We start from the raw sequence: 25,702 nt of genomic DNA on the forward strand, positions 1-25,702 counted from the left end.
GTCTTGGGAGCCTCTGTGTGTCTGGATATCTGCTTTGGTAGGAGTTGAGTGTTTTGTATGTCTATCTCCTTCACCCTTGGGCTGGTACCAGGTTCACCAAGAAAGCAGTACTCTTGCTCATATTTAGGTCTTTTATTTAGATAAATTTCTAAAAAGAATTTAAGTGGAAAAGAACTAATAGTATTGCTCTAAATAAACTGTTGGAAAATACCACGGATTGAAAATTGTCAATACATTGTTGATGATAATAATAATAAAATTTTTTAAAAAATAAAATTGTCAATACAAATAGTACAATGCCTATTCCTGAACCATATTATAAAAATTAAATAGCTTTTAACAAAATTATATAAATTCATTTAGCTTACATTTGTATCATTCTTTTAGTTACTAACATATTTATCTTTCCATTGTATTCTATTATTCACTATATATATTTTCAATATATTCATAATATATAATTGAAAATATCCCATGATCTCTCTATGCAACACAAATGTTTACTGTTGTCTAAGGAATGGGATTATCCTTCTATGCACTGTACCATAACCTCCCTATATCTCTTTGTTTCTAGAGATCTTTGTGATTACATAGTATAGAATATTTCTTGCCTCAGTTCCACCTATGTGACCTATGTAACCTTGTGACTTCTTATAATACATCCCCCTTGTTTAACACTATGCACTTTTGTGGTTTAAGTACCAATCCTGTTTTTACTATAAACACGTGGCTATTTGCAATAAAAGCTGACACTCCCAACAGATCAGGGCTGCATCTTGAGATCCCAAATTAAGTTGTAGACCTGGCATGCCAGCTTTCCTCTTTTTCTTACTTTCTACTCAATAAAACTTGGCCTCACCATATAGATATATATGATATCTATCTATCTATCTATCTATCTATCTATCTATCTATCTATCTATTTATCTATATGTGTGTGTTTACATATATATATATATATATATATATATATATATATACATATACACATATGTCTTTTAGATAATACATATATTTATATTTACTCCATATTATTTTAAAATATTTTGTTACATAATAATTTTAGGGTCATGTTGATTACAACTTTTAAATAATTTTAGCATACATGTCTATAAGCAAATATATCTTAGAAGGGAAATTATATGTCTAAGATTTTTTATAAATATAATATAAATTTTGAGGTTAAAACTTACAAATATTTTATAACTGGAATTTATGCATAGGATAGGAGAAAAATACACATTTTTACTACTTGTTTCCTCCCACTTCCAGCCTTTCAGTTGAGGACACTTGAATTTAAGATTTGATTGTTTCAGTAATCTAATATAAGGCTTTTAGAAGTAACTACAATATTCCACTTGTTTCAATGATTGAGAATGACAGAGAGACTCATCACAGACAAAGCAATCCCTCAATACTGGTATAAGTGATATCCGGCAAGTCATCTTAGAGAGGGGTTTGCTTGCTGCTCACCCAACTCCACTCATTAAAGTAATATAGCAGTATATTTTCAAATTCTATTTGTTACATGATATTACTTACTAATTGTCAAAGCGGTCTAGAAATCTGTTCTCAATGACCAACTTTTCTTGAAGAAAAGTCACATAAGCAAACAAAATAGTAAGTTTTCAGAAGTTTAAGTAGAAAGGTATATAGTTCCTGCTCAGAGGACAGAAATCTACTCAAGTATTGGCAATGTTCAGATACTATAGATGGAATCTTGATTCTTTAATTGTATTTATTTAGCTACAACCTAGAACCTATGTTCTGAATAATTCAAAATTTATGAAAAGAATGTGTGTCTCTTTCAGATTGTAAGTGATCCAAGTCTGCACATAAACTAAGCTAAAATCTTACACAGTGTGATCACTGCTGATGCTTTGAAAATATATGACACAGAGCGCATTGTATCCTTCAAATAGAGAAACATACATATGTGTTGTCATCAGCAAGCTGGGGTATGCACAGTTACAATAAACTATAATTAAAGAATAACTGGTAGTACTCAGATACTTGTGGTTATTTCTTCCCAGACTATAAAAAGGATAGTACACCAGAAATTCTACTCAAAGATTCTCTGCACACTGTTGAATAGCTGTTTCCTCAGAACTGAAACATTCCATCCGAGAGTCTTGTTGGATAGTTCCCAATTTAACCTTAGGCTTGTTAAGACCAATGAAGTAAACCAGGGTCAGGAAGTTCTTGAAACATAGAAGAATCAAAGGCTCCTCACCACTATTATATAAAGTGTCATAACTGCTGGGAGAGAGTCTTCTTCTCAAGGAGCTGCACGCCACTCTTGCAGTGAGTACCAGGGATACTGATTGCCTATGTCCTTACAAGTGATACAGCTATCTTTGCCCATACCCTTGTAAGTACCCTCAGTAAACTCACTAGTCCACTGAGCTAGAAAGGGGTAGAATGATTTCTTTGGTCTGTTGTCAGTACCCTATCTGAAAGGAATAGCAATTTCTTCATGGCTTCTCATGAAAAGTTCAAACAGTGCACTCAGGTTTCCACATTGCCAATGTTGTCTGCCAAAGAGATTATTTTCCTCACTTGTGCAACACCACTGTTCATAGAGGGGAGAGGACACATTTTTCAATGTCCTGATGTCCAAGCATAACATCATTTTTGTTATGTGAACAGCCTACTCCTCCAATGTCTTATTTGCTTTATAGGCAACCTAATTGGTATTTCTTACACTGAAGGTTTTCTTTAATTTTTTATTCCACTTGTAACTCCTTATTTTTTTATGCTTATTTATTTAAGTTGGTCTGTTAGAGAATAATTTAAAGTGACTTACTTAATCTTAAAACATGTACAAGCACACATTCAAAATTGAGGAACTATACCAAAGTTTTAATGTATATTATATATGGATGTATTATTTTCTTCCTAGCTTTCTGAAATTCAAAAACTGACACAGGTTAATGTATTTGTCTATTACTTCTTATTCTTTCATTACTATGGTGGTTTTCTGCCTTCAACAAATGGAAATAAATAAATAAAACCAACTAAAAATCAAAAGTTCAATCCATTTGAGAAATAAAGCTGCTTTCTTTTTTAAATATATATATATATATATATATATATATATATATATATATATATATATATACATATATTATTTATTTATTTATTTATTTGAGAGAGAGAAAGAGGGAGAGAGAGAGGAGAGAAAAATAGAGAGAGAGAGAGAGGGAATGGGTGTGCCAGGACCTCCAGCCACTGCAAAGAAACTCCAGATGCATGTGCCCTCTTGTGCATCTGGCTTATGTGTGTCCTGGAGAATTGAACTGGGATCCTCTAGCTTTACAGGCAAATGCCTTAAACACTAACTTCTCTCTCCAGCCCTTAGTCAAGGTTTTGATAAGGTGGCTTCAGCCCAAGTTTGGCCAATATTTTCTAGTCAGGACTGAGTAGTAGAGGCAAGGAAAAACCAGAGGAAGCAGACCTGGACCTGGGTGACCTAGAGCTGCCAGCGAGGCAACAATCGCATGCTGTCTTCTGTTACCATGGGTAATCCTTGAGACATCAGACTAAATACTTAGTATTTAAAGGTACGTCTTTTCTTTTGGAATTTAAGTCATAACAATATTGGTAAGACATCTTGCACCTTACCAGTGAGGAAACTTTTTTTTTTGAGGCAGAGTCTTGCTGTAGCCCAGGCTGACCTGGAATTCATTCTGTAGTCTCAGACTGGCCTGAAACTCACAGTGATCCTCTTATGTCTGCCACTCGAGTGTTGGGATTAAAGACATGCACCTCCATGCCTACCTACTGTTGTACTTTCTATCCTACCAGAAATATACATCTTCTACAGAACATTTATTACATCTTTTATGGCATTTGCTATTTTCTGTCTCCCACTTTAATTTTCTCACTCCATGTCTCTATTTACTGTACTATTATACTGTCCTTGAGCATGACTTCCAACTGCCCTACAGGAGAGCAAAATTCTCCATGTTGATGACTAAGCATGTTTTGCTGTGTTATAAAAATAGAATAACATAAAAAAAGTAAATATATTTATAGTTTAACTTTGATCACATTACTTTGGGCCACCAGCTGATGAGGACAGGGGTACTACAACAACGCCACAGACCAGGCAAAGGAATGCTCACAGGCTCCCGATGCCTCCTGCTCCATGTCACGGGGTGCCGCTCTTCTCCCTGCTCTCGTTCCATCTCTTCCTGTGCAGCACAGCCAGCAAGTAGGAGGAAAATAAATTTGGAACACCAGCACTTTACAAAAAATGTATTAAAGTGCTTTGGGTATATTATTTTCTTGTACTTGCCCAGAAAATAATCTTCTCAGAAAAATAGAAGGATAACCTGTACATTATGGACTGCCTAGATATGAAAGTTGGCCTTCCACAAAGTGTGTGCTGCAAAGCCGGTGATTAGGAAATGAGCAGCTTCTTTTATTTTACCCCTGTAGATGAAAAGCCCAATAATATATTCCAGAAAATGATGTGCTTGTAGCTGCAAATATCATGAAAGTAATTCTTTATCTACATTAGTGTGAGAACATTTATTGCTCTTAATATTTGGGGAACAGTAGATTGTAAACACCAGAAATAAAAAGTGCTGAAGGAAAAATTGCAAACTGTTACTGAAAGTACCACAAAACAAATTTAATATATGACTTTAATTAATTCAGAAAATATTTTACTAAACAACATATTTCATATCTTGGTGCAATATATAAAGTACTGAGTTATATAATTTGGTATTTGACTTAATATTATTTAATTGATGTTAAATTATTGGTACTAAGAAGTAACAGAAATACAAAGAAGTGTTTGATGATCATTTTTTGATAAGCTAATAAATGAACACTATAGAAATTTTAATTAAGAAACCAGATTTTACTAACAAAAACAGAACAAAAATAAATAATTTAAGCAAAAATTAAGCAAATAAGTTTTCATAGCCTTGGTAATCATATGCATTTTCTGTTTGTTTTTTTTTTTAATTTTTTTTCTTCATTTTTATTTATTTGAGAGTAATGAAGTGAGAAAGAGGTAGATAGAGAGAGAGAGAGAGAGAATGGGCATGCCAGGGCTTCCAGCCACTGCAAACGAACTCCAGACGTGTGTGCCCCCTTGTGCATCTGGCTAACATGGGTCCTGGAGAATCAAGCCTCAAACCAGCGTCCTTAGGCTTCACAGGCAAGCGCTTAACCACTAAGCCATCTCTCCAGCCCCTGTTTATCCTTAAAATAAATATATTTGAAAGACTAAAAAATGACTCTGTGTAAGAACTGACCTCTAAGATGTAAGTTAACTCATTTGTAAAACAAATTGTATAAAACCTAATTGACTAGTTGTGATAATCAAATTACATATTTGCCATATGTCTTTAAGTCTGGATCTGAAATAAATAATTGCTCAATATATGAAAGAAATAATTTATTTATTCACAAGATTTAAAAATATACTCTAAATATTCTTTTGATATCCTTAAGCAAATACTTTCAGAAATTTATAAAATGATCCCTCATTTATTAAAGTAGAATTTCTTCTAATACTATTGTAACAACAATCTTATTAAAGCATCCACAAGTGATGAAAGATGATCTCATTTATGCAAACAATGACTTAAGGACCAGTGAAATTTTTGAATGCCAAGTGATAACTGCATTATGATATCATTTGATTTACTAAACATATCATTAACATAGATTTTCTGTTTTCATTATTATTATAAGTTCAAATTTTCAAATGCCAAAGCTTTGATTGATCTAGAATTACTCTCTTTCTTTCTTTCTTTCTTTCTTTCTTTCTTTCTTTCTTTCTTTCTTTCTTTCTTTCTTTTCTTAGGGTCTCACTCTAGTATAGGCTGACCTGGAAATCACTATGTAGTCTCAGGGTAGCCTCGAACTCATGGTTATCCTCCTACCTCTGCCTCCTAAATGCTGGGATTAAAGGTATGGGCCACTATGACTGGCCTAGAATTACTCTGGTTTTTATTAAAGTAATCACCCTCATATCTTTATATCTTTCAATTTACATCATGATTACCTCATTGTATTTGCTTATTAATTTTCCTTGTTATTTTACACAATTATGCTTTTACATACATTGACAAACTCTTAAGTGATATGAAATTCATTGCTATGTCTCATATCTGCTTGAATGAATGTATTCTAGGTATGGATGAAAAGGCAATTGACCGAGTTGACTAAATTTTCTTGTGAAAGTTGAAGCTAGAGCTAGATATTTTTCTGCAAGCAAAATGCATTCCTGCATATTTATTCTCTAAATGTTAAAGTTTCAAGCTCAAAATTGTGTCTTGGGTTTTAATTACAGTATTCAAGATTTCTGTATATATATATATTTTTTAACAACAAAGCCCATATTTCAGAGGCCTCTTGGAAGACAATTGGTAAGCAGCGATGGGCAGAGTAGGGGGTTTCATCTTTCATGCAAAGTAAGAATGCATGACATCCAAACCTCCTTCAAAACAAGTCCATGGAAACCAACCCAGATCCATTTTGTCCCAAGAAAGAAAATTTCACCTGGGGGCTGTTCCGAATTCCTGAACTCAGATCAGAACATAGATATTAAGATTCAGTGGCTGGGAAGAGAGGACCAATGTGCATTACCCCATCTGAACCACTAAGTCATAATTGTAATCATCTAGGTTAGACTCCAACATAGAACTGCAGAGAATAAACTGTTAACCCAGCATTTGTGAGAATAAAGACCACTAACCACAAATTATGGCTAAATTGAAGCAAGCTTTTAATGTTGTTGTTGTTTTTATTTTTATTTATTTACTTGAGAGTGACAGAGAGTGGAAGAAGCAGACAGAGAACAGGTGTGCCAGGGCCTCCAGCCACTGCAAACGAACACCAGATGCATGTGCCCCCTTGTGCATCTGGTTAACATGGGTCCTGGGGAGCTGAGCTTCGAACCAGGGTCCTTAGGCTTCATAGGCAAGTGCTTAACCTCTAAGCCATCTCTCCAGCCCTGAACCAAGCTTTTAATTGTGCGTAATAGAGCTGGTTTGGTGGTTACCTCCTGCGATAGTTAAGGTATTGTCAACTTGATCTGTTTAGTAATCCACAGAAATCTCTTTCAGGTGGATCTCAGAGGTTGCTTCCAGGAAGGATCAAATAAAGGAGGAAGTCCTTCCCCCAGAGTGAGATCTTCCCCCAGAGTGAGATCTTCTCCCAGAGTGGGCACCCTGCTCAGAGGGGGACTTGATATAAGGAAGCTCTGGGAAAAAGAGCCCCTTCCTCCCTTCCTTCCTTCCACTTGGCTATGGGAGTTGTTCGCTACCTTCCAACATGGATTTAAGACCAGCGCAAACTGAAGACCAGCATCAACTGAAGACCCACATGGATTGAAACCCAGCAGCTCCTCAGGAAGCTTCCAGGCCTTCCAGCACTATCTGCAGTGCCTAGTTGGGACTTCTGAGGCATCTGGCCCCATGGACTGAGCAGCTACCAGGTTCTGTGATTCTCGGGCCTGCAAGTGCTATTGGACTACCATAGCTAATCCAATAAATTCCCTTTTAAAAATAATTCATTCTAGCACTTCTGTTCCTCTAGAGAACCCTGACTCATATACCTCCCTAAGGCAGGGGTGTAGAGAGCAGCCTTGGGTCAGCTTCTCAAGCTCTTTTTATAGGGCAAAACCATAGAAATCACAGGGTAGGGGTTTCAAAGGCAAGCAAGCCTGGTGACAGAAGCAGACCAGCTATTACAGTTAAAGTACTTCCTGGAATGTTATGAATACACAATCCTGGGAACAGTAACCAGGGAACAGTTTGTGGCCCCAGCTCAGACACAGAAACTTAACTTAGTTATCATATCAAAATGGCTCTTGCTGTTAAAATGGAGTCAGGTTAGTTCTTCAAAACTACAGAATCTGGGGCTGGAGAGATGGCTTAGTGGTTAAGCGCTTGCCTGTGAAGTCCAAGGACCCCAGTTCGAGGCTCGATTCCCCAAGACCCACGTTAGCCAGATGCATAAGAGGGCACACGCATCTGGAGTTTGTTTGCAGTGGCTGGAAGCCCTGGCGTGCCCATTCTCTCTCTGTCTCTTTCTCTCCCCCTCTCTCTGTCACTCTCAAATAAATAAATTTTTAAAAATGAACAAAAAATATATTTAAAAAAAACAACTACAGAATCTGATTATTGGCTGTGGATGGGTGCTATTTTTTTTGTCTGAGCTGTTAATTTCATTGAGCCTACTTAGCCACCTATTCTGTACTCATATGTCTTTCTGAAAACACATACCCATGTGTTTAAGAAAGAGGAAGAGCAAGCTCTCTTTCAGAGGTCAATCTGTGGAAATAACAATCATGATCAGACACCTCTCTTTCTTTGTCATCTTTTTTATAGCAGTCATATTTGCTCAGCTAATCTTAGGGCATTTCAAAAACAAATTATGGGAAATGTATAATATGCTTTATTACATAGGGTATATAACTATGTGAGTGGCAAAATTTTTTGCTAGATATAGACACGAAAAAAGCAACTACTCTAAATAATAGCTTACTAGTAAATTGCTATAGTTTAAACTAGTCTCATTAGTTCCAAAGCCTTAATATTTTTATTATAGACAATTAGGGGAAAAATAGGAATGACATGAATGAAACACTGTGGAAATTCTATGTAAAAAGCAGAAATTTGGGGGGAGAAAAGTTAAATTTTATTTATCCTATTTTAATGAGGTCTCTTAGTTAATGGATGCTTATAAAGCATAGCATCAAATACAGTTACTGGAAAGGTATTATAGATCTAGACAGTGTCAGGATGGCCTTGCTGTCTCAGTCTTGTTGGAAAAGCAAAACATCCCAATCTTGACAAAAATTCTGCCACTCACATAGTCAACGGGAAACATCAGAACCCAGCACTTCAGACAGAATGTTCATTCAGACAAATTTCCTATGTGACCCTATTCACTCATTCTGGTTCCTTTCTTCAGCTCCTCTGAAGTATCCTCAAAGGATCTCCACTTGACTTCCCAGCGTTTGGATACTGCTTCTCTGACATGTGGGAAGCTCAGCTTGCCAGGAAGGAAGAAGAATACCTGTATTCTTCACTCACTGCCACTGTAAAAGCTTGAGGTCGGGACAATATCCAATAATAAGGAATGCCCTGAGGACAGCATTTTCAAAGAATGCAGTATCTGTAAAGCAGAGATGGTTTCCTGTCACTGGATAAGCTTTTGTATTCAGCAGTGTAACCATGTAAATTTTCATCCAAATTAGGATTATTGTGAGATTTACAGGCAGAGCCACCAGTAATCACACAAGCGTATAGCATAAGCTGGGACTGTCTCAGATATACTTGAATATGCTGCCACATGTATCCTAAGTGTTTAAATCAATATAACTCCTAGTTTACTTGTCATTCTTCTAAAGTAATTAAGAGGAATTAGTGATTTTCTTTCTCCTCCTTCCACTCCCCTTCATTCTTCCCTACCCTCTTCTCCCTCCCTCTTTCCCCAGTATCTCTCCCTTCACCTATTTGTTTTGAATTAATTCTGAATTTTTTTTTATATTTTTTATTTATTTATTTATTTGAGAGTGACAGACAGAGAGAGAAAGACAGATAGAGGGAGAGAGAGAGAATGGGTGTGCCAGGGCTTCCAGCCTCTGCAAATGAACTCCAGATGCGTGCGCCCCCTTGTGCATCTGGCTAACGTGGGACCTGGGGAACCGAGCCTCAAACTGGGGTCCTTAGGCTTCACAGGCAAGCGCTTAACCGCTAAGCCATCTCTCCAGCCCTAATTCTGAAATTTTAGCGATTGGATTCCTTCTGAGAACTTCTAATGTTACAGTATCACTTTATAGTTCTGATATTGGACCAGGTGGCTAGGCAAGGGGACTGTGATGTGATATTTTTTTTTGTTTTTAGCTAAACAATTTTTAATCAGAGGACTTTGCCTAAACTTTCAGGAAAACTCTATGAATTTTCTGAGGTAAACACATTACATTGACATAGGCTGGTGTTGAAATAGCAATTCCTTCTACTAAGGAGATGCAGAGGAGAGAATGAAGGAAGGGGGGATCTTACAGGGGAGGAGAGAGAAAAAGGAGTTTCTGAGAGTATGCATGTGCTCTGTGCCTGTTCTGTCTTAGACCCTTGTATTAAACCTATAGATATTGTCCATATTGAATGTACAGTACTGAGAGAAAAGAGGAAAGGTTTTAAAGTCATCCACAGTTTCTAAAGTTGATGGAATTGTGGTAGCCATTTAGTGCATTTAAAATTGTTGGTATATTTGGTACCATAAAAATAAATAAATTACTTATCTGATAACATATGGCAAATGAACTATTGAAATAGTATTTAAATTAGTGTAATTAAGTATTAAAAGTCAACATCATCCTAAATTTACTTATAAAATTAAACTATGTTAGGCATTTTACAAAGAGGATGAATTTACTTTGATTTGTCATTATCATTTGCTTCATTAGCCATTAACTGTAATGTTATATCATCTTAGGTATACCTTACTAGGACATCAATATGTAACCTGAACAAAAAGTCCACTGCTATCAATTTTCTTGAAATATATTCTCTTGCATTTTTGAATTACCATATGCCTAATAATATCAAATTTTAAGTCCTAATTTATTAAAAAGGGTGTCCTTTCTGTTGAATCAAGAATTGTTTTAATATTTATTTATTTGACAGAGAGAAGTAGGGAGAGAGAAAGAGAGATAATGGCCTTCAGCCACTGCAAATGAACTCTAGATGCATGCAGCCCCTTGTGCATCTGGCTTACATGCATCCTGGGTAATTAAACCTGGGTCCTTTGGCTTTACAAGCAAGTGCCTTAACTGTTAAGCCATCTCTACAGCCCTTGAATGAAAAATTTAAGTTTGTGTTGTCTTACATAATCTGCACCATTCCTCTAGGAAATGGAATCCTGCTTGTTATGGATTTCATTATATTTTAATAAAACTTTGACATATGCTTTTCATCTCTTTTCCAATATCAATTTTGGTGATCAAGAAAATAACATGATATGCATCTATTAAAAAGGTATTAAAACCTTTTTTTTAAAGCACACAATTGACAAAAGAAAGAGTGAAGAGAAGGAATAAAATTCAAATACATGATATGCATATATGAAAATGTAAAAATAGAAAAAAATAAATAAGCATTTTGTACAGAAATGAGGAAAGACCAATTCTGATACTGTAGTCTCCCTGAAAAAATGAAGTGCTTTCAAGAACCCATATAGTCTTCATATTTTTGCTCTTTTCAATAAATTATAATCAATACACTACATCTTTATTCTGATTAATTGTGCAAAATCCATTCAAATTGAAATTGTACTTAAACTAAAATTTCTTATGAAATTAAAGTAAATTTGCCATAAGTAATCATGAAACAAGTCCCAAGAAAGTCCTAAGAAGACCCAAGAAACATGAACTTCAGAAGGCAAAACTGACACTATTGCAGCCAAGAGTGATGTCCTTGAAGGTATGCTTAATAACAAACTCCAGGTCAGCATGATTTTTCTACAGTGTATTTTATATGCTTTTGAGGTACAGAATGCTCAGAAATAACTACTGTGAAAAGCACAGAAATCAAATATAAAACAAACACATCACTCTCATATCAGATTTTCACAATGACTTCTTAGCTAATAAAATTTTAGAATGACTTTTTAGCTAATAAAACCATGGTGACTATATTTGACAACTGTATTAATCTATTATTTACTGAATCAGTTAACAATGGAGCAAGAGGAAATGTTATGCTGCCCCCTAGTGTAACTATTAATTTTGTAGCATCAGAACTGAAATGATCAAAGACAATAACAAGGCTTTCTTTCCATTAAAGTTTTGAGAACCACTGGTGAAAGTTAGGAAAATCACAAGCTTTCCTAAAGGATCATTGTCCTGTAGTCCATGAACCTTGTAATGTAAATAAATAGATGATATCTAAATGTTTCCTCAGGATTTTCAAATCTTCATCTCCAAAATATTTTGAGTACCACCCATACTAAAGGGAAGATTTTATGCATTATTGTGATAGAGATAAAAATTCCATGATGAACTGGGTGCCATAATGTGAGTGCTTATGCACGCCCAAACTAGAGTGTTGGAATCTAGACTCTGAATCTGATGACACAGGGAAGAGTGCTTTCAAAGATACATAGGCCACAAAATGGCCAATCTCATGATTAGATGGATATCAAGATAAATCTTTATGCAAGATGTCTGAGAAACTTCTATTGCATCCTTCTTCTATGTTATGAGAGAGTGGAAAAACACGTCATGAGGAAGCCCTTATCAGACATCAATCACCCAAGTTGGATATTTCAGCTGAGAGTGATAACTTTACATCTGTATGTATGCCTTTCACTCATTCCATTGGGAACAGTAATACAAGTGCCATGAGACAGAAAAAGTGATATGGTAAGGTTCAGAAACAAAGTGTATGAATTACATAAATCTTGACACAATGCATTGTGAAAAGAGTGAGTGTTAACAGCAGGATATGCTAAATAGATACCAAAGCTCATTGAAAGCTTATATGTCAAAGCTAGGACAAATTTATCAATATTATTAATCACATTTGATCCACAAACTAATCTACATATGCATCACTTCTGTGATAAAAATGTAACTAACAGTGAAATCTTAAGAGAAATGAACTTTTTTAACCTCATAAAGCTAGTGACCAGGTGTCTTCTCTTGTCTGATTAATTCATTCTGTTTGCTAAAATAGCACTGATTTTACTGGACTAATCATGTGCCAATTTAATAAATCCTGTTCCCAAACTTGTCTGTATTTTGCAGTTTTGGGGAACAGATTTAGCCAAAGATGTAAGTCTACATTATTAAAAAGTACATCATGAAAAAATCTATTTTTGTCCTTCCTCCATATTCTTTTTTTTTTTTTGTTGTTGTTGTTCTTGAAGCAAAATTGGCATTTATTAAGAAACTATGTTAATATAGATTTAAGCATATACATTAAAAGACACAGGGGGAGAGAAAGAGAGAGTAAAAAGAAATGGAACATGCTAAAGATATATGTGTGTCTTCTCTAGAGAAAAAAATCACCATTCCTCACTGAGTTTAAGAGTATATAAAAGAATATAGTGATGATAGTGGAATTAGTAACCAAACAGAAAAAATAGGGAAATGCAAGTAAGAGCCTAGTATTTTGTTTTGTCATTTTCAAGCCAGTTATTGTAATAAAATATCTACCTATATATTGCTAATGATATGAAAATATGAGATAAAATGCTATTTAAGTGAATAGATGGTAATAAGGGTTTAGGTTATAGGCAGGTCTCACTATAACTGCCATAGAAGGAGAGGATATACATTCAAACATTTAGGATATAACTTCAGACAGATCTCATAACAGAACACCTTTGCATTTAGTCACTGTTTAAGTGAGTATTTCATAAAACCCAATTTTGATGCAATAACAATTTTGAACCAAAAGGCTTTCTCTCTCTCCCTCTCTCCCTCCCTCTCTCTCTCTCTCTCTTTCTCTCTCTCTCCCATTAAGGCACCATCTTCAACAATGATTGGTGATTCATTGAATTATCAGGATTTTCCAGAGGAAGCATGAAGTTGGTATATAGAATTCCCATTGCCACTGCTGGATTAAGTTACAGAAGCCATCTACACTGAATAAGGAGAGGATCATGATTAAACCCATCTTTCCTCTCATTGATCAGTATTAGAACATAGAAGTCACTGCAGATGTACTTCTTACTTTTCAAGTGATTTTCATCTGCAATAGTCCCAGCCACCTCACAGTAACACCCTACATTACACCCTACTCTTCATGCTTTCCACAAGTTGGACAAAGTACTTGGCAAACTTTGGCATACCAGACTGTTCTAAAATTTCTCTAATCAAAAGTTGACCATTCCACACATTAACCTATTTTCAGGTTTCCGGCCTGAGGAACACATGCATAGCAACATGGGTGGATGCTATCAACCAAATGGCTGGGTCTCCCTAATGCTGTCATTGTGATGCACTGGAATGATTATGTAGTGATGTAGTAGTGATGAAAGTGTAGCTCATGATCCTCATGACAAGGGTTCATCACTATAAAATGCCATTAGATTCATCTCCATCTCCTCTCTACACTTTGTGAGGTTATAACAAATGCAGGATGATGCCCAGGCCAGGCATGAATCAGCCAGCACATTAATCTGGGAATTTCTCAGCCTCCAGATACATGGAAAGCAATTATGTTATTCTGGACACACAGTCTATATCCACTTGTCATTTCAGGGCAAACTTAGTATAACAAGTTAGGTTTGCATTATGAATACTTTTGACCCACAGTGGCTAAGTGTGGGAGGAAAACCATTGCATTAGAAGGACCCAAAGCTCCTCTTCCAAAACACTTCATATAAGTTTCACAGAGAGGTATAGAATTCATAGGAGGTTCATGCACAAGACGAGACAAAAAGAGCAAAAGGACTCAGTGTTCCCCACAACACTCCTATCATTGTCTCAACATCCTACTACCTCCACTGACTCCATAAAATCCATCAACATCAAACTTGTTTCACCCTGTCCCTACAGTGATACTGCTTATCACATGTACAGAATTCCCAAAATGCCCCTCCCTCCCTAATCTTCATCTCCCAAGTGGCAAACCTAGTTTTTTCTAGTATAACATTCCATAGGACCAGAAACTTTTGGACTGTGTTCTCATGAATTCTTAAGTGTCTGTTATTAATAACCATCAATAGTTTTAAGTTGTCACAAAAAAATCACCTTTTTCTTCAACTAAAGTCTGTTTCAGTGAAAATTTCACGATCCCATACCTGTCTCAAGAGGAGTATGTTGTTCTCCCAAGTTCTCTATTAATGAGAAAATAATAAGCCTAACATTAATCTTGATCCATGTTGATATTTCTTAGCCATTTCCTTTACTTCCTCATCACTAAAAGTACTCATCTTTTATCTCATTTCTTCAAAGTCTCCTAAACTTCTTAAATCAACTTGTCCTCCAGATCACCTTGTCTCTTTTTCCTCATGGTTTTGGCCTTTTAGTCCTTGGTTAATCAGAGAAATAAATAAATAAATAGAAACTCCTAAGATCCTCTAGCTATAAGCTCATACTACTCTAAAAGTGAGGCCTTGTATCTACTTGTCAATAATATCCAATTTCACAGTACACTAATAAAAGATGAGGTCATCCTGTGTTCTGTCTGGAACGAGAGAAAATCAAAACCACTTCTCAGGCATTTCCGAGTACAGACAAAAATGAAGCCATTGCTTTTATTACCCAGTCCCCAATCTACCAGCTAGCATGGCCCTGGCTTCTCTACAATTGAGACATTACTGCTACTTGTCCCTCTATCCTCCTTTATGAAAAATAGTTACTATGGTATTGACTCTCATTATTATAGTACAAAACTCCAGATTCCTAGTGGTGAAGTACCACAAGGTTTGTAAGAACGTGCAGCATTTTGTGTTACACAAATACAGACCTGCTAACATGTTCCAACTTGAGTTATCTGTGTTCCTTGTGATTTGGGGCTGGTGCATGTAAACATAATTCTGTAGTTTTTGTTTGTTTGTTTGTTTGCTTTTGTTTTGTTTGTTCGAGGTAGGGTCTCACTCCAGCCTAAGCTGACCTGGAATTCACTATGGAGTCTCAGGGTAGCCTCAAACTCACAGCAATCCTCCTACCTCTGCCTCCCGAGTGCTGGGATTAAAGGTGTGTGCAACCACGCCCAACTAATTCTGTGTATTTTTCAATAAGGCATTTTTAAAATGTAAAACCTGTATTATACAATACTCCATCTAAAGAAGTGTGTTTGTGTGTGTGTGTGTGTGTGTGTGTGTGTGTGTGTATGCACGCATGTGCTTATGAATACACACACATGCATGCACACACAGACATGTGCACACATGTTTCTATGCATAGGCATGCAAGTGCCTGTGCATCTGGGCATGAGTGTCCACAGGCTTATGAATGCCAGAGGTTGATGACAGGTGTCTTCGTCAATGACACTTGGCTTTATTTACTGACGTGGGGTCTTTTCTCTAGGCCCTATACCTCACAGATTCTGCTAGTCTAGCCATCCAGGTTGGTGCCAGACCAACCTTGTATTTCCATGGGTACTAGGGATCAAAACTCATGCTTGTATGCCAACTGTTTTATCCACTGAGCCCTCTCTCCAGCTCCTATGACTTAAATTCATATTACAAAATTATGTACTTCTAAAACTAAGCTTAAGAAAGTTTCTTTTTTAGAGATAGCCTTAATCCATTAAAGTGCAAGAAGAATATTGTTATAAACAGTGGGACTAAAACAGGGAAGAATGGCTGTATTTTACATAGTTAAAGAAGGGTATAATTCAGGTTTTTTGAAAGTGAGATTTCTGGGGAGATAGGCTGTACAGATAATGATTTCAAATACTGGTATTGTAAACTTGTTAATAGAGGAACAGGAAAAAATCATAATATGCTCAATTTTAAACCCATATACACATCAGCAATTGACCATTCCCTATTAAATCCAATAGTGTTTCTGTTTTGTCATTAAGTCACCATATTGTCTGATGCTTTTAATAAAAACTCTATGACTGTGTGTGTATGTAGACGTGATTCATATTAAGAAGTGGTTTATGGTTATAAAGCCTAGTAAATTGGAACTATGAAAGTCAGTCTGCCAAACTGGGGACTCAGGCATGAGTAGATGTTGCTAACTTCAGGCAGCAGCTTTGTCACAAGAAAGCTCTGTTTTGGCTCCAAAGGATTATCCAGTTTTCATGAAGCCAACTCACATTTTCTGAGGTAACATCCTTTAAACTTGAAGTCCACTGAGTTTAGATGTTAGCTATAACTACAAAATGCATTAAAGCAATTAAATTAGTACTTGGTTAAGCAAATGGCCCTTATTCATCATATTCAATAGAGCTTATGTTTCTAAGGCTGCTTAGGAAAAATAAGTTTTCTTATCATTGCAGTACAGCACTTCCCCCATAAACATTTGATTATGAAATGTATTTACATTGAGGAGAGTATGCAAATTTATTCCCTTGATGTCATAGCATATAAAAGAGTTCAGAATAGTCTAGCTGGTCATGAACTTTGTTCACTTTTTTTTTTTTTTTTTTATTTGAGAGAGACAGACACAGAGAGAAAGACAGATAGAGGGAGAGAGAGAGAATGGGCGCGCCAGGGCTTCCAGCCTCTGCAAACAAACTCCAGACACGTGCGCCCCCTTGTGCATCTGGCTAACGTGGGACCTAGGGAACCGAGCCTTGAACCAGGGTCCTTAGGCTTCACAGGCAAGCGCTTAACCGCTAAGCCATCTCTCCAGCTCGAACTTTGATCACTTTTTATCACTATGGTTGAGTTCTGATTATTTATTAGCCTCACATTATCTTCCATTGTTTTAGGAAGTGTCAACAATACATTCATAAAATTAATATAATCTTGCTAGCTAAAGTCACCATCATAAATATAGTAAACACTGTAAGCTCTTCTTGAACACAAATCTAATTTAGAATGAAAGAAAACAAATCAAATGATTTCTGGCTAATTTTTTATAATGAAAAATAACAAAATTTTATTCTAATATTTTTATGGTTGACAATACAAAATGTGATAGGCAGATACAAATAATATCTTCATATATTTAGCTATAGCATATAACATGCTATAATTGGTTCCTTCTAACAAATGATTAATCAAACTCCCTGTGGGTAGCATTAACCCTCAATAAAGCTATCATAACTCAGTAGGGTTACTGAAAGAAATTTCTTCAAACTTATATTATTTCACAATTGCTTAAAAGTATGAATTATACCATACATGTGACTTTTTAACTGTGTTGACCATTCTACAAATATTTTTGATTACAAGTTATTACAAATAATGAGTTAAAGAATATCAAGAATAAAATACTATTCAAAATTACGTTTGAAGTAAAACCAAAACCAGAAGCCTAGTGGCCTAATTGAAAACCTTCTACAATACTACGTTTTATTTTGCTTTTACTTTGTTTTAATGCTGGGAATTGAGGGTAAGCCTTCAGTATGCCAAGCAGGAACGACTCTTCTACCGAGCTACACTCCCAGCCCAAAGTGTACAAATTTAAATTTCCACCTCCAACTCCATAGTTGTTTTTTAATAGGATTATTCTCCAACATATTTAATCTGGAAAGGACTGTCAATCAACTCTGTCAGCACATATGGTTAATGAATACAGGAGAAAAACAGGAATGCACTGCAAATATTTTTATGATCATTATATTTCTGTAAGTTGATACAATGAAGGACATATGTAGAAATATCAATGATTCAATTTTTCCATAGAAAAATTTTAATTTTGTTTTTTAAAAGATTTTATTTTTATTTGCTCTTTTATGAGAGAGAGAGAGAGAGAGAGAGAGAGAATGGGCATTCCAGGGCTGCTAGTCACTGAAAATAAACTCCAAATGCATGTGCCACCATGTGCTTATGTGGGATAGGGAGAATTCTCCAGTATGTGTCTTAACTGCTAAGCCATATCTCCAGCCCTTTCTAATTTTTTGATTATTTTTTATTTTATCTTTATGTATTCAATTATTAGAGACACACAGAGAAAGAGAAAACTCTAAGTTTTGAACTAAGCAGATATAGAAAAATTGACATGCTTTCATTGTTAGAAACAGTGGTATAAAATAAATGAAAATTCAACACAGCTAAAGAAAAGTAGGGTAAACATTGGTAAACTAAAAATCTCATTACTTTTCATTTAACATTGATATTCAAATATTTTTAAGCACCGATTTTAAGCACTAAACAAACTTCAACCTGGAATTTGTCCTGATACACCCTTATGTGATTGCTAGATTGGATGCTCCTTGAAACTTTTCCCAGTCAGTATTTTCAGAAGGAAGACAACTGACAATATAAATAGCCCATACCACACTGCTGAAGATCTGAGAAGTACTAGATCCTATGCCCCTACTGGATTTCCGCTAATGGAACTCAAGCACTACCTAATGTACAAAAATATGATACTATTCTCCTTTACAATATTGAGCACATTTTTCATCATGCCAAGACAATTTTAACTGTTAGAGAATTTACTATTTAAATGTGTTCTGAAAATGCAGATGCTATAAGGTTTTACTTAAAACATAAAAAATAATAAAAAGCACATTCATTTTGGAATAGTGATCCACAGCAACAGTCCTTGAATGCATAAATTTAAATAACTTGAAAGAATTAATGACTGATAACGTGAGCAAGTTCATAAAATGACAAAGTTTGTGGATCTATCAATATACCTCCTCATCCACCTGCACCCTTAAGATCCTTTGAGAGTAATCTAACAATGGTAATTTTCATTATTGTTAACTCAGCAATCTGGACTCTTCTGTTTTATAGTCTGAATATTCACCAAAATGGTTTTGGGTGAATGGAAAGACTTTTAAATCACACTTTTTGGGAGACATCAAAAATCTATAAGGGGTGACATGAATAACAAATTATAATTTATAATGGCAATTAAAACAAAAGATTACATGCTATATTTTAGGATCTACCTCAATTGTATCAACACTTGTACAAACAAAAGTAAAACAAAACAGAACACTTACATGGTCCAAAATTAACACATACGAAAACATCTTTAGTGACAAGAAATCCACAAACATGTCTGAAGTTGTTAATATTCTTTCAAAGCAGAACCAAATTGAGCAGGAACATGACTAATTTGAAGCATATCACACAGTGTATAATAGACAGAGGCTACTGTTTAATTTAGACACCTGAAGAAAGTTGAAGGAATTAAACAACAAGTACATAAGAATCAATTGATAATTTATTTTCTTACTAAGCCTAATACTCACTATATTGATAACAAAAGGCATCCCACCCCGCAAAAAAATGATTGAGGCCTGAAATCAGTGATGTCTACACATTTGAAGATAAAATAAAATAAATTTAAATTAATGTGAGCTTGTAATTACGTACTATTGCTCCTCCTTAGAGGCAAGTAGAAAAGAAAACTACCTTCAACAAAACATGTAACACAGCACTATCACTTAATCATATTATTACACTGATCCTTTTGGATTCCATAATTTGGAATATTTTGAGAAATATGCTGTATAACACCAATTTATTTTATGAACTCAGTACCACTACTGATTCTTTTTAATTTCTGTAATAAGATATAATGAAACATTTGATATAGCAAGATGCTGAGAAAATAACAGAATGCAAGCCACAAATTAGTAATGGCCTCTAAGATTTCAAACCCCAAATTTCACACGAAGAGTGATTAAACATATATTGATTTTCCAAATAAACATCTATACTTAGATATGTGCTAAAAATTTAAGACATATGAGTAGGGACAATAATTTTACGAATTAATTTGAAATAATAACTTAATGGTTTTATTCATGAAGTAGATGTTTACAAAATTTAAATGTTAAAAGGAGACTACATGGAACATAAACTTTATTTATTTCGCTTAAGCCCTATAGCTTATCCAGGAATACTCTGGGTCACTAATAAAATATTGATTTGTTGTTCCATGAAAGATATATCAAGAGAGGATGCAATTTGTTACAGAAATTATAAACAAACAAATCCACTATTTGCTTGTAAGACATAAAAAAAATTTATGATTTTTATATTTTTAATTAAAATTGCCTAGTGGACAACGTTAATAAATAAGTCCCTTATTAACAACAAGATAAGTCTTTCAGTATTTTTTTTTTTCTTGTTTAGGAATTTTGAGTTGAGTAGACAAAATATGGCCTCTGAAAACTATAGTATAATTTGAGGATCTCCACATTAAGAATAATAGGATTAGTCAGGTGTGGTGGCACACACCTTTAATCCCAGCACTCGGGAGGCAGAGGTAGGAGGATTGCCATGAGTTCAAGGCCACCCTGAGATAACAGAGTTAATTCCAGGTCAGCCTGGACCAGAGTGAGACCCTACCTCAAAAAACCAAATAAATAAATAAATAAATAAATAAATAAATAAATAAATAAATAAAATAAGAATAATAGGATTACATTCTTGGGTTTAAAACTGTAGAAATCATTCATTGTCATTAAAATCTGAATTATACTGGTTATTCTACAAGTAACTTTTATTCCCATTAGGATGCCATACTCATAGAATGACATCTTAAATTCCTCTTATCAAGTTTTGGAAATCTATAAAATTATTTTCATGGAATCTAAATTTAAAGAGAAATTATAAATGCTCAGTAATAGTCTAGTAATGGAACATAATTAAACTTTTTGGGGTGAAGAAAAATTACAGGAGAGTGGCTTTACGTTAGACTTCCTGAAAAAAAATAAACAGCAATCTGAGATGTTAACAAAGCCTTCTGAATGTAAAACATGCAGTATAAACAACAAAATCAAATATATCAAATTCAAGTTTAAAACAGAGTGGTTAATATCTCTTAATCATTACTCCATGATTGTAAGGTTAACATATTAAATATATAATTTAACTACCAACTTAAAAAAGTCTAAAGACATGATATGAATAAAGTCTTCAAGGAAATTTTCCTATGTGTTTCATACAACCCTTTTATCTATATGTATGTTTCTTACCAAAGTTGGCCCTAAAAATTTCATGTCCAATTATCTATTTTTAACTAATGATAAATCTTAGTTTATACTAATTCCTCTTAGCCTCCTATGGGTACAAATATATTTTTATGGAGGCATAGATAACACTTTTTTTAATTAAAATAATTCTCATAAATAGAATTTATTATATTATACCTTAGAACAAGCACATAACTACTTTTGCCACTAATAAAACTCAATAAACTCATCTAAAGTTGCACACATATGCATTTTTCTTGTAAAGAACAAGCTTCAAATATATTAAAATCCTATTATAAAAATCTATATCAACTCAGCCAGTGTAAATGGCATACACACAATTATGAAAAAAGCCAGCCTATGAACGACCTGGGATTAGTCTTAGGAGAGTCCCCACAAGTTTCTTTCTTAACAATCAAGAGAAATAGAGTGAGAGCATTTTCAAAGTAGATTATCCTCCCTTGATGCTTCTGTTATTTAATTATATTTGGATTTATTCATCTCATTTGAGGACTGTTTTTTATCCACCCATTTTTTAATCGCAAAGTTACACAGGCAAAACTAGTCTTTCATCGTGCTTTTGTGACTATGAGAGATTAAGCACTAATCAGCTTGAAGCACACAAGCAAGCAGCATACCTAATTCCACTGTCCTCAGAAACCTGAAGTCACTTAGGATTCAAGATGCTCCACTGAAACAAGCTGAACTTCAGGAAATTACTTTTTATTTTTCAATGAACTCTATGGGAAGTTTTAACACCTATATTATTATAAGCAAGTTTGGAAATGACTTCTGGTTCCGTGAGTTTTATTTCCTTATGGGAAGCTTGGTTTGATAAGTAAAATTAAAGGTGTTTTGTAGAGTTTTCTTCTAAATGAAAGGTTTTTCTTCATTTTTTTTTTTTTTGAAGTTTTCTGTGTAGGGAGAACACAGTTTCAATTGGTGCTCTAGACTCCAGAAAAGAAGTGCTCAGGAAACTTCCTTTGTCGGTGGTAACAGAAAATAGCCCCATCCAGAACAAGGCATGTGTCAGTGCTGTGCTTGAGTCTTAAATGAACTGAAAGTTGGTATCTAACAGTAATGCGCTAGGAGTCAAATGACCCCAAGTTAGTGTCTTAGTTTATTTAAAACTTCAGATGAGAATGATTCATTTTTGAAAAGCACACATCATAATTCTTTATTCATATATATGTATTTAAGGATACATAATAGATAAAGAAAGCCAAATTTACTTTGGTTATATTTGAATGTGTCCCTGAACTTCTTTATCCACTCTGGCTAAGTAAGGACTGAGGGGGAAAAAAAAATGAGAGGGAGAAATGATCACTAATGGACCCAGACTGCATGAAATCGCACATGTGTATTACCACCTCACTTTAGCTAGTCTATCTGCATTACTTACACTAATGAGGCTTCGCCCTATTTCTCTTTTCCTGTATGGAAGGCCCTGCATCTCTAGAAATACCAGTGCATATAAGTTGGTCCTGATGGGAGGTTTTGTGGCTACGGGAATTAGGATGAAAAGTAGGAGCTATCTCTATGCTCAGCACATCTTCCCCCACCAATCAGAAGTGCTGTTCCTACCAGGACGCTGAACGATGAAGGTCTGTGAGCCAGTGAGAACATTCCAACGGTGTGCGGGGTCTGCTCCTCCAACATGTCTCCTCCTGTCTCTAATTGGCCATGGTGATCACCCTTCACACCCCATATCCCCAAACTACAGAGTGACAAGCTGAAAGTTGACAGCGTGGAGTTTGAGAATCATTCTGTTGAGCTCAGAAACGACAACTCACTAGAGAAGTGGGCTGCCAGTCAGTCCTTCAGGGAAGAACAGAGATACAAACTCTTTCTGAGACCATCACACAGTCCCGCCACCTGCTCTGTGCCACCAGCCACATGCTCCCTGCCTCCACCAGAGAACTCACACCCTCATTCACCTTCAGCTCCCTGAATGGGAAGATGTTTAGGCATCACTTGAGGGTACTCTATTTTTTTTTTTGTCTTTTCTTCAAAAGATCCTATAAACAATAACAATATTCCACATGAGGACTGTGGTCAGATGTAAAAGTCCTGCTAGGCATTACGGAGTGTGGTGGAAAGAGTGGAAAGGCTTGTGGAAGAGTCAGGAAAAGCCATTGAATCACAAGACCTCTTCCCTTCTTGATTCCTCATTCCTACCCCACGCCCATCAGACTGATAAATGAAAGCATTCCAAGACAAATTAAATCGCAAAAGCTTCCAAAGCTAACAATAAGCACAATCCCAAATGTCCTCTTGGAGAGAGAGACAGAGAGGAAAGAGAGAGAGAGAGAGAGAGAGAGAATATAAATGGGCATGAATTACCAGAGTTTTGTTCCCGTTCTTGCTGAGAGGGCCCCGGAAAACTCCCTTGATGTTGCGAAAGTGTCCGTTGCTGAGATGCGTGGAGCTGATGACAATGTAGTAACACTCCATGGGGCAGCCGCCGCCTCTCCTCCGCAGCCGCCGCTTCCTTCCATGCACCCGCGCCGCAGCCGCAGCCGCAGCCCGATCGGGGCGGAGCGGGGGGCCGGGGCCGGGCGCGGGAGGCGAGCCTGCTCACTGCGCCCGTGTGCGGAGCGCGCCCCGGCTCCGCCGCCTCCGCATGCCGGCCGCGCTCGCCCGCGCCCCTGCGAGTGTGTCTCTTCTGATTCGCCCCGGGACGCGGCGGTGCGCGCGGGCGGGCGGTGCACGCGGGCGGGCGGGCGGGCGGGGGGACGCCGTCAGCGGCGGTGCGGTGCCCGGGCGCTGCGGGGCTGCGGGAGCCGCCCGCGAGGCAGGCGCGGCGGCGGCGGCGGCGGCGGCAGCATCCCCGGCGCTGGGCGCCCGCGCTCCGAGTCGCCGCCGCTGGCAGGCATGAGTGTTATTATAGTGAGCGGCGTTGCCGGTCCATCGCACTGAGCCAATGGCAGGGAGCCACTGGGCTGATACTGAGAGCTGTCACAGGAGTACATCTGTCACCGCCGCCTCCCCCACCCCAACACCACCCCAGTCTCCCCCGCCGCCGGGACCCCGAGCGCCCCGCACCGCGCCCAGGACGCTCGGGGGAGGGCAGGGGGCCCGGAAGACGACGGCCACCGACCGGGGATGGGAGGGGGGGGGAGACACTCCTTCCTTCCCGGGGCGGGCGGAGCGCGGACGCCGCGGCCCGGAGGTCGGCTCCGCCAGTGGGGGTGGGGCCGGGGGGCGAGGGGCAGAGAAATAAATTAATAATTCAGTACCAAAGGCATCCGCTTGCAACTGCAGCGAATCCGGGCAGGTGCCAGCCGCGGCTCCTCTCTCAACATCACCGCTACCCAATGGGGTTGGGTTTGCCTTATTGGATTCTCTTTCTCTCTCTTTAACAATATATATGCGTGTGTGTGTGTGTGTGTGTGTGTGTGTGTGGAGAGAGAGAGAGAGAGAGAGAGAGAAAGAGAGAGAGAGAGAGAGAGAGAGAGAGACTGAATGCCCCCCCACCACCTCCTCCCACTTGGAAATATGGTTAAGTGCTGTGTGGGGAGAGCTCGGGGGAAGGGAGTTGTGGCGACGCATTTTGGCGGTGGAAAGAAGATAGAAACAGGGACTTCCTGATTGATGCATCCCTGGTGGGTCCTGGCATTCCCCCTCACCCACCTCCCCTGGGAATGTCAGTTCTTCCTAAATTGCCAAAGCCCCGTGGAGAAGGAGGCTTTGCGGCAGAAAGAAGCGGCTGCCTTGAGCTCGCTTAGCATGCCTAGTTCTCCCACCAGAGAGGTGAAGAACAAAAGCGTTCGCCCTAGAAGCGACCTGAATGGAAAATAATCCGGGCATACTAGTGGATTTCTGGGACAGTAAGAAATGGGGGTGCCTGAGTTCTCTGGAGACAGAGGTCTGGGCCATGTGAGGGGTCAGGGCATTAATCAGTCTGGTTGAAGCCTCCTCCTACACTCATTCCCAGGTGACCCTCTCTTTGTGTAAGTTTAGATACGCGGAGGTGGTGGAGTGAAGAACCCCAGTCCCCCAGTCAGGTATAAACACACCATAGGTGTACTGCTACCAGAGGACACATTAGTAGGCACTTAAAAAGATCGATAACTGGCGTGGGAGGTTGGGAGATTGTGCCTTCCATGGATTTACTGAAGGTTTTATTTTCCTTTAGCCTTGGAAGGCTTAATTGG

General features: G+C 37.2%; 1 protein-coding gene across 2 annotated transcripts in view; it reads right to left on the reverse strand.

The window, feature by feature from the left end:
* The window catches only part of Znf804a (zinc finger protein 804A), a 279,798-nt gene extending 254,912 nt beyond the window's left edge, over positions 1 to 24,886 (reverse strand). The window contains exon 1 of one of the 2 annotated variants that reach the window (XM_045148506.1): positions 24,785 to 24,886. In XM_045148506.1, the coding sequence (XP_045004441.1) occupies positions 24,785 to 24,850 (66 nt within the window). In that variant the 5' untranslated portion in view covers positions 24,851 to 24,886. Of the gene's footprint in view, positions 1 to 23,888; positions 24,060 to 24,784 lie in introns of those variants that run through there. The other variant, XM_004660276.2, reaches the window with a different exon arrangement.
* Between the last annotated feature and the right edge of the window lie 816 nt (positions 24,887 to 25,702).

Source organism: Jaculus jaculus, chromosome 4 (assembly GCF_020740685.1).
Source record: "Jaculus jaculus isolate mJacJac1 chromosome 4, mJacJac1.mat.Y.cur, whole genome shotgun sequence".
In the NCBI taxonomy this organism is placed as follows: Eukaryota; Metazoa; Chordata; class Mammalia; order Rodentia; family Dipodidae; genus Jaculus; species Jaculus jaculus.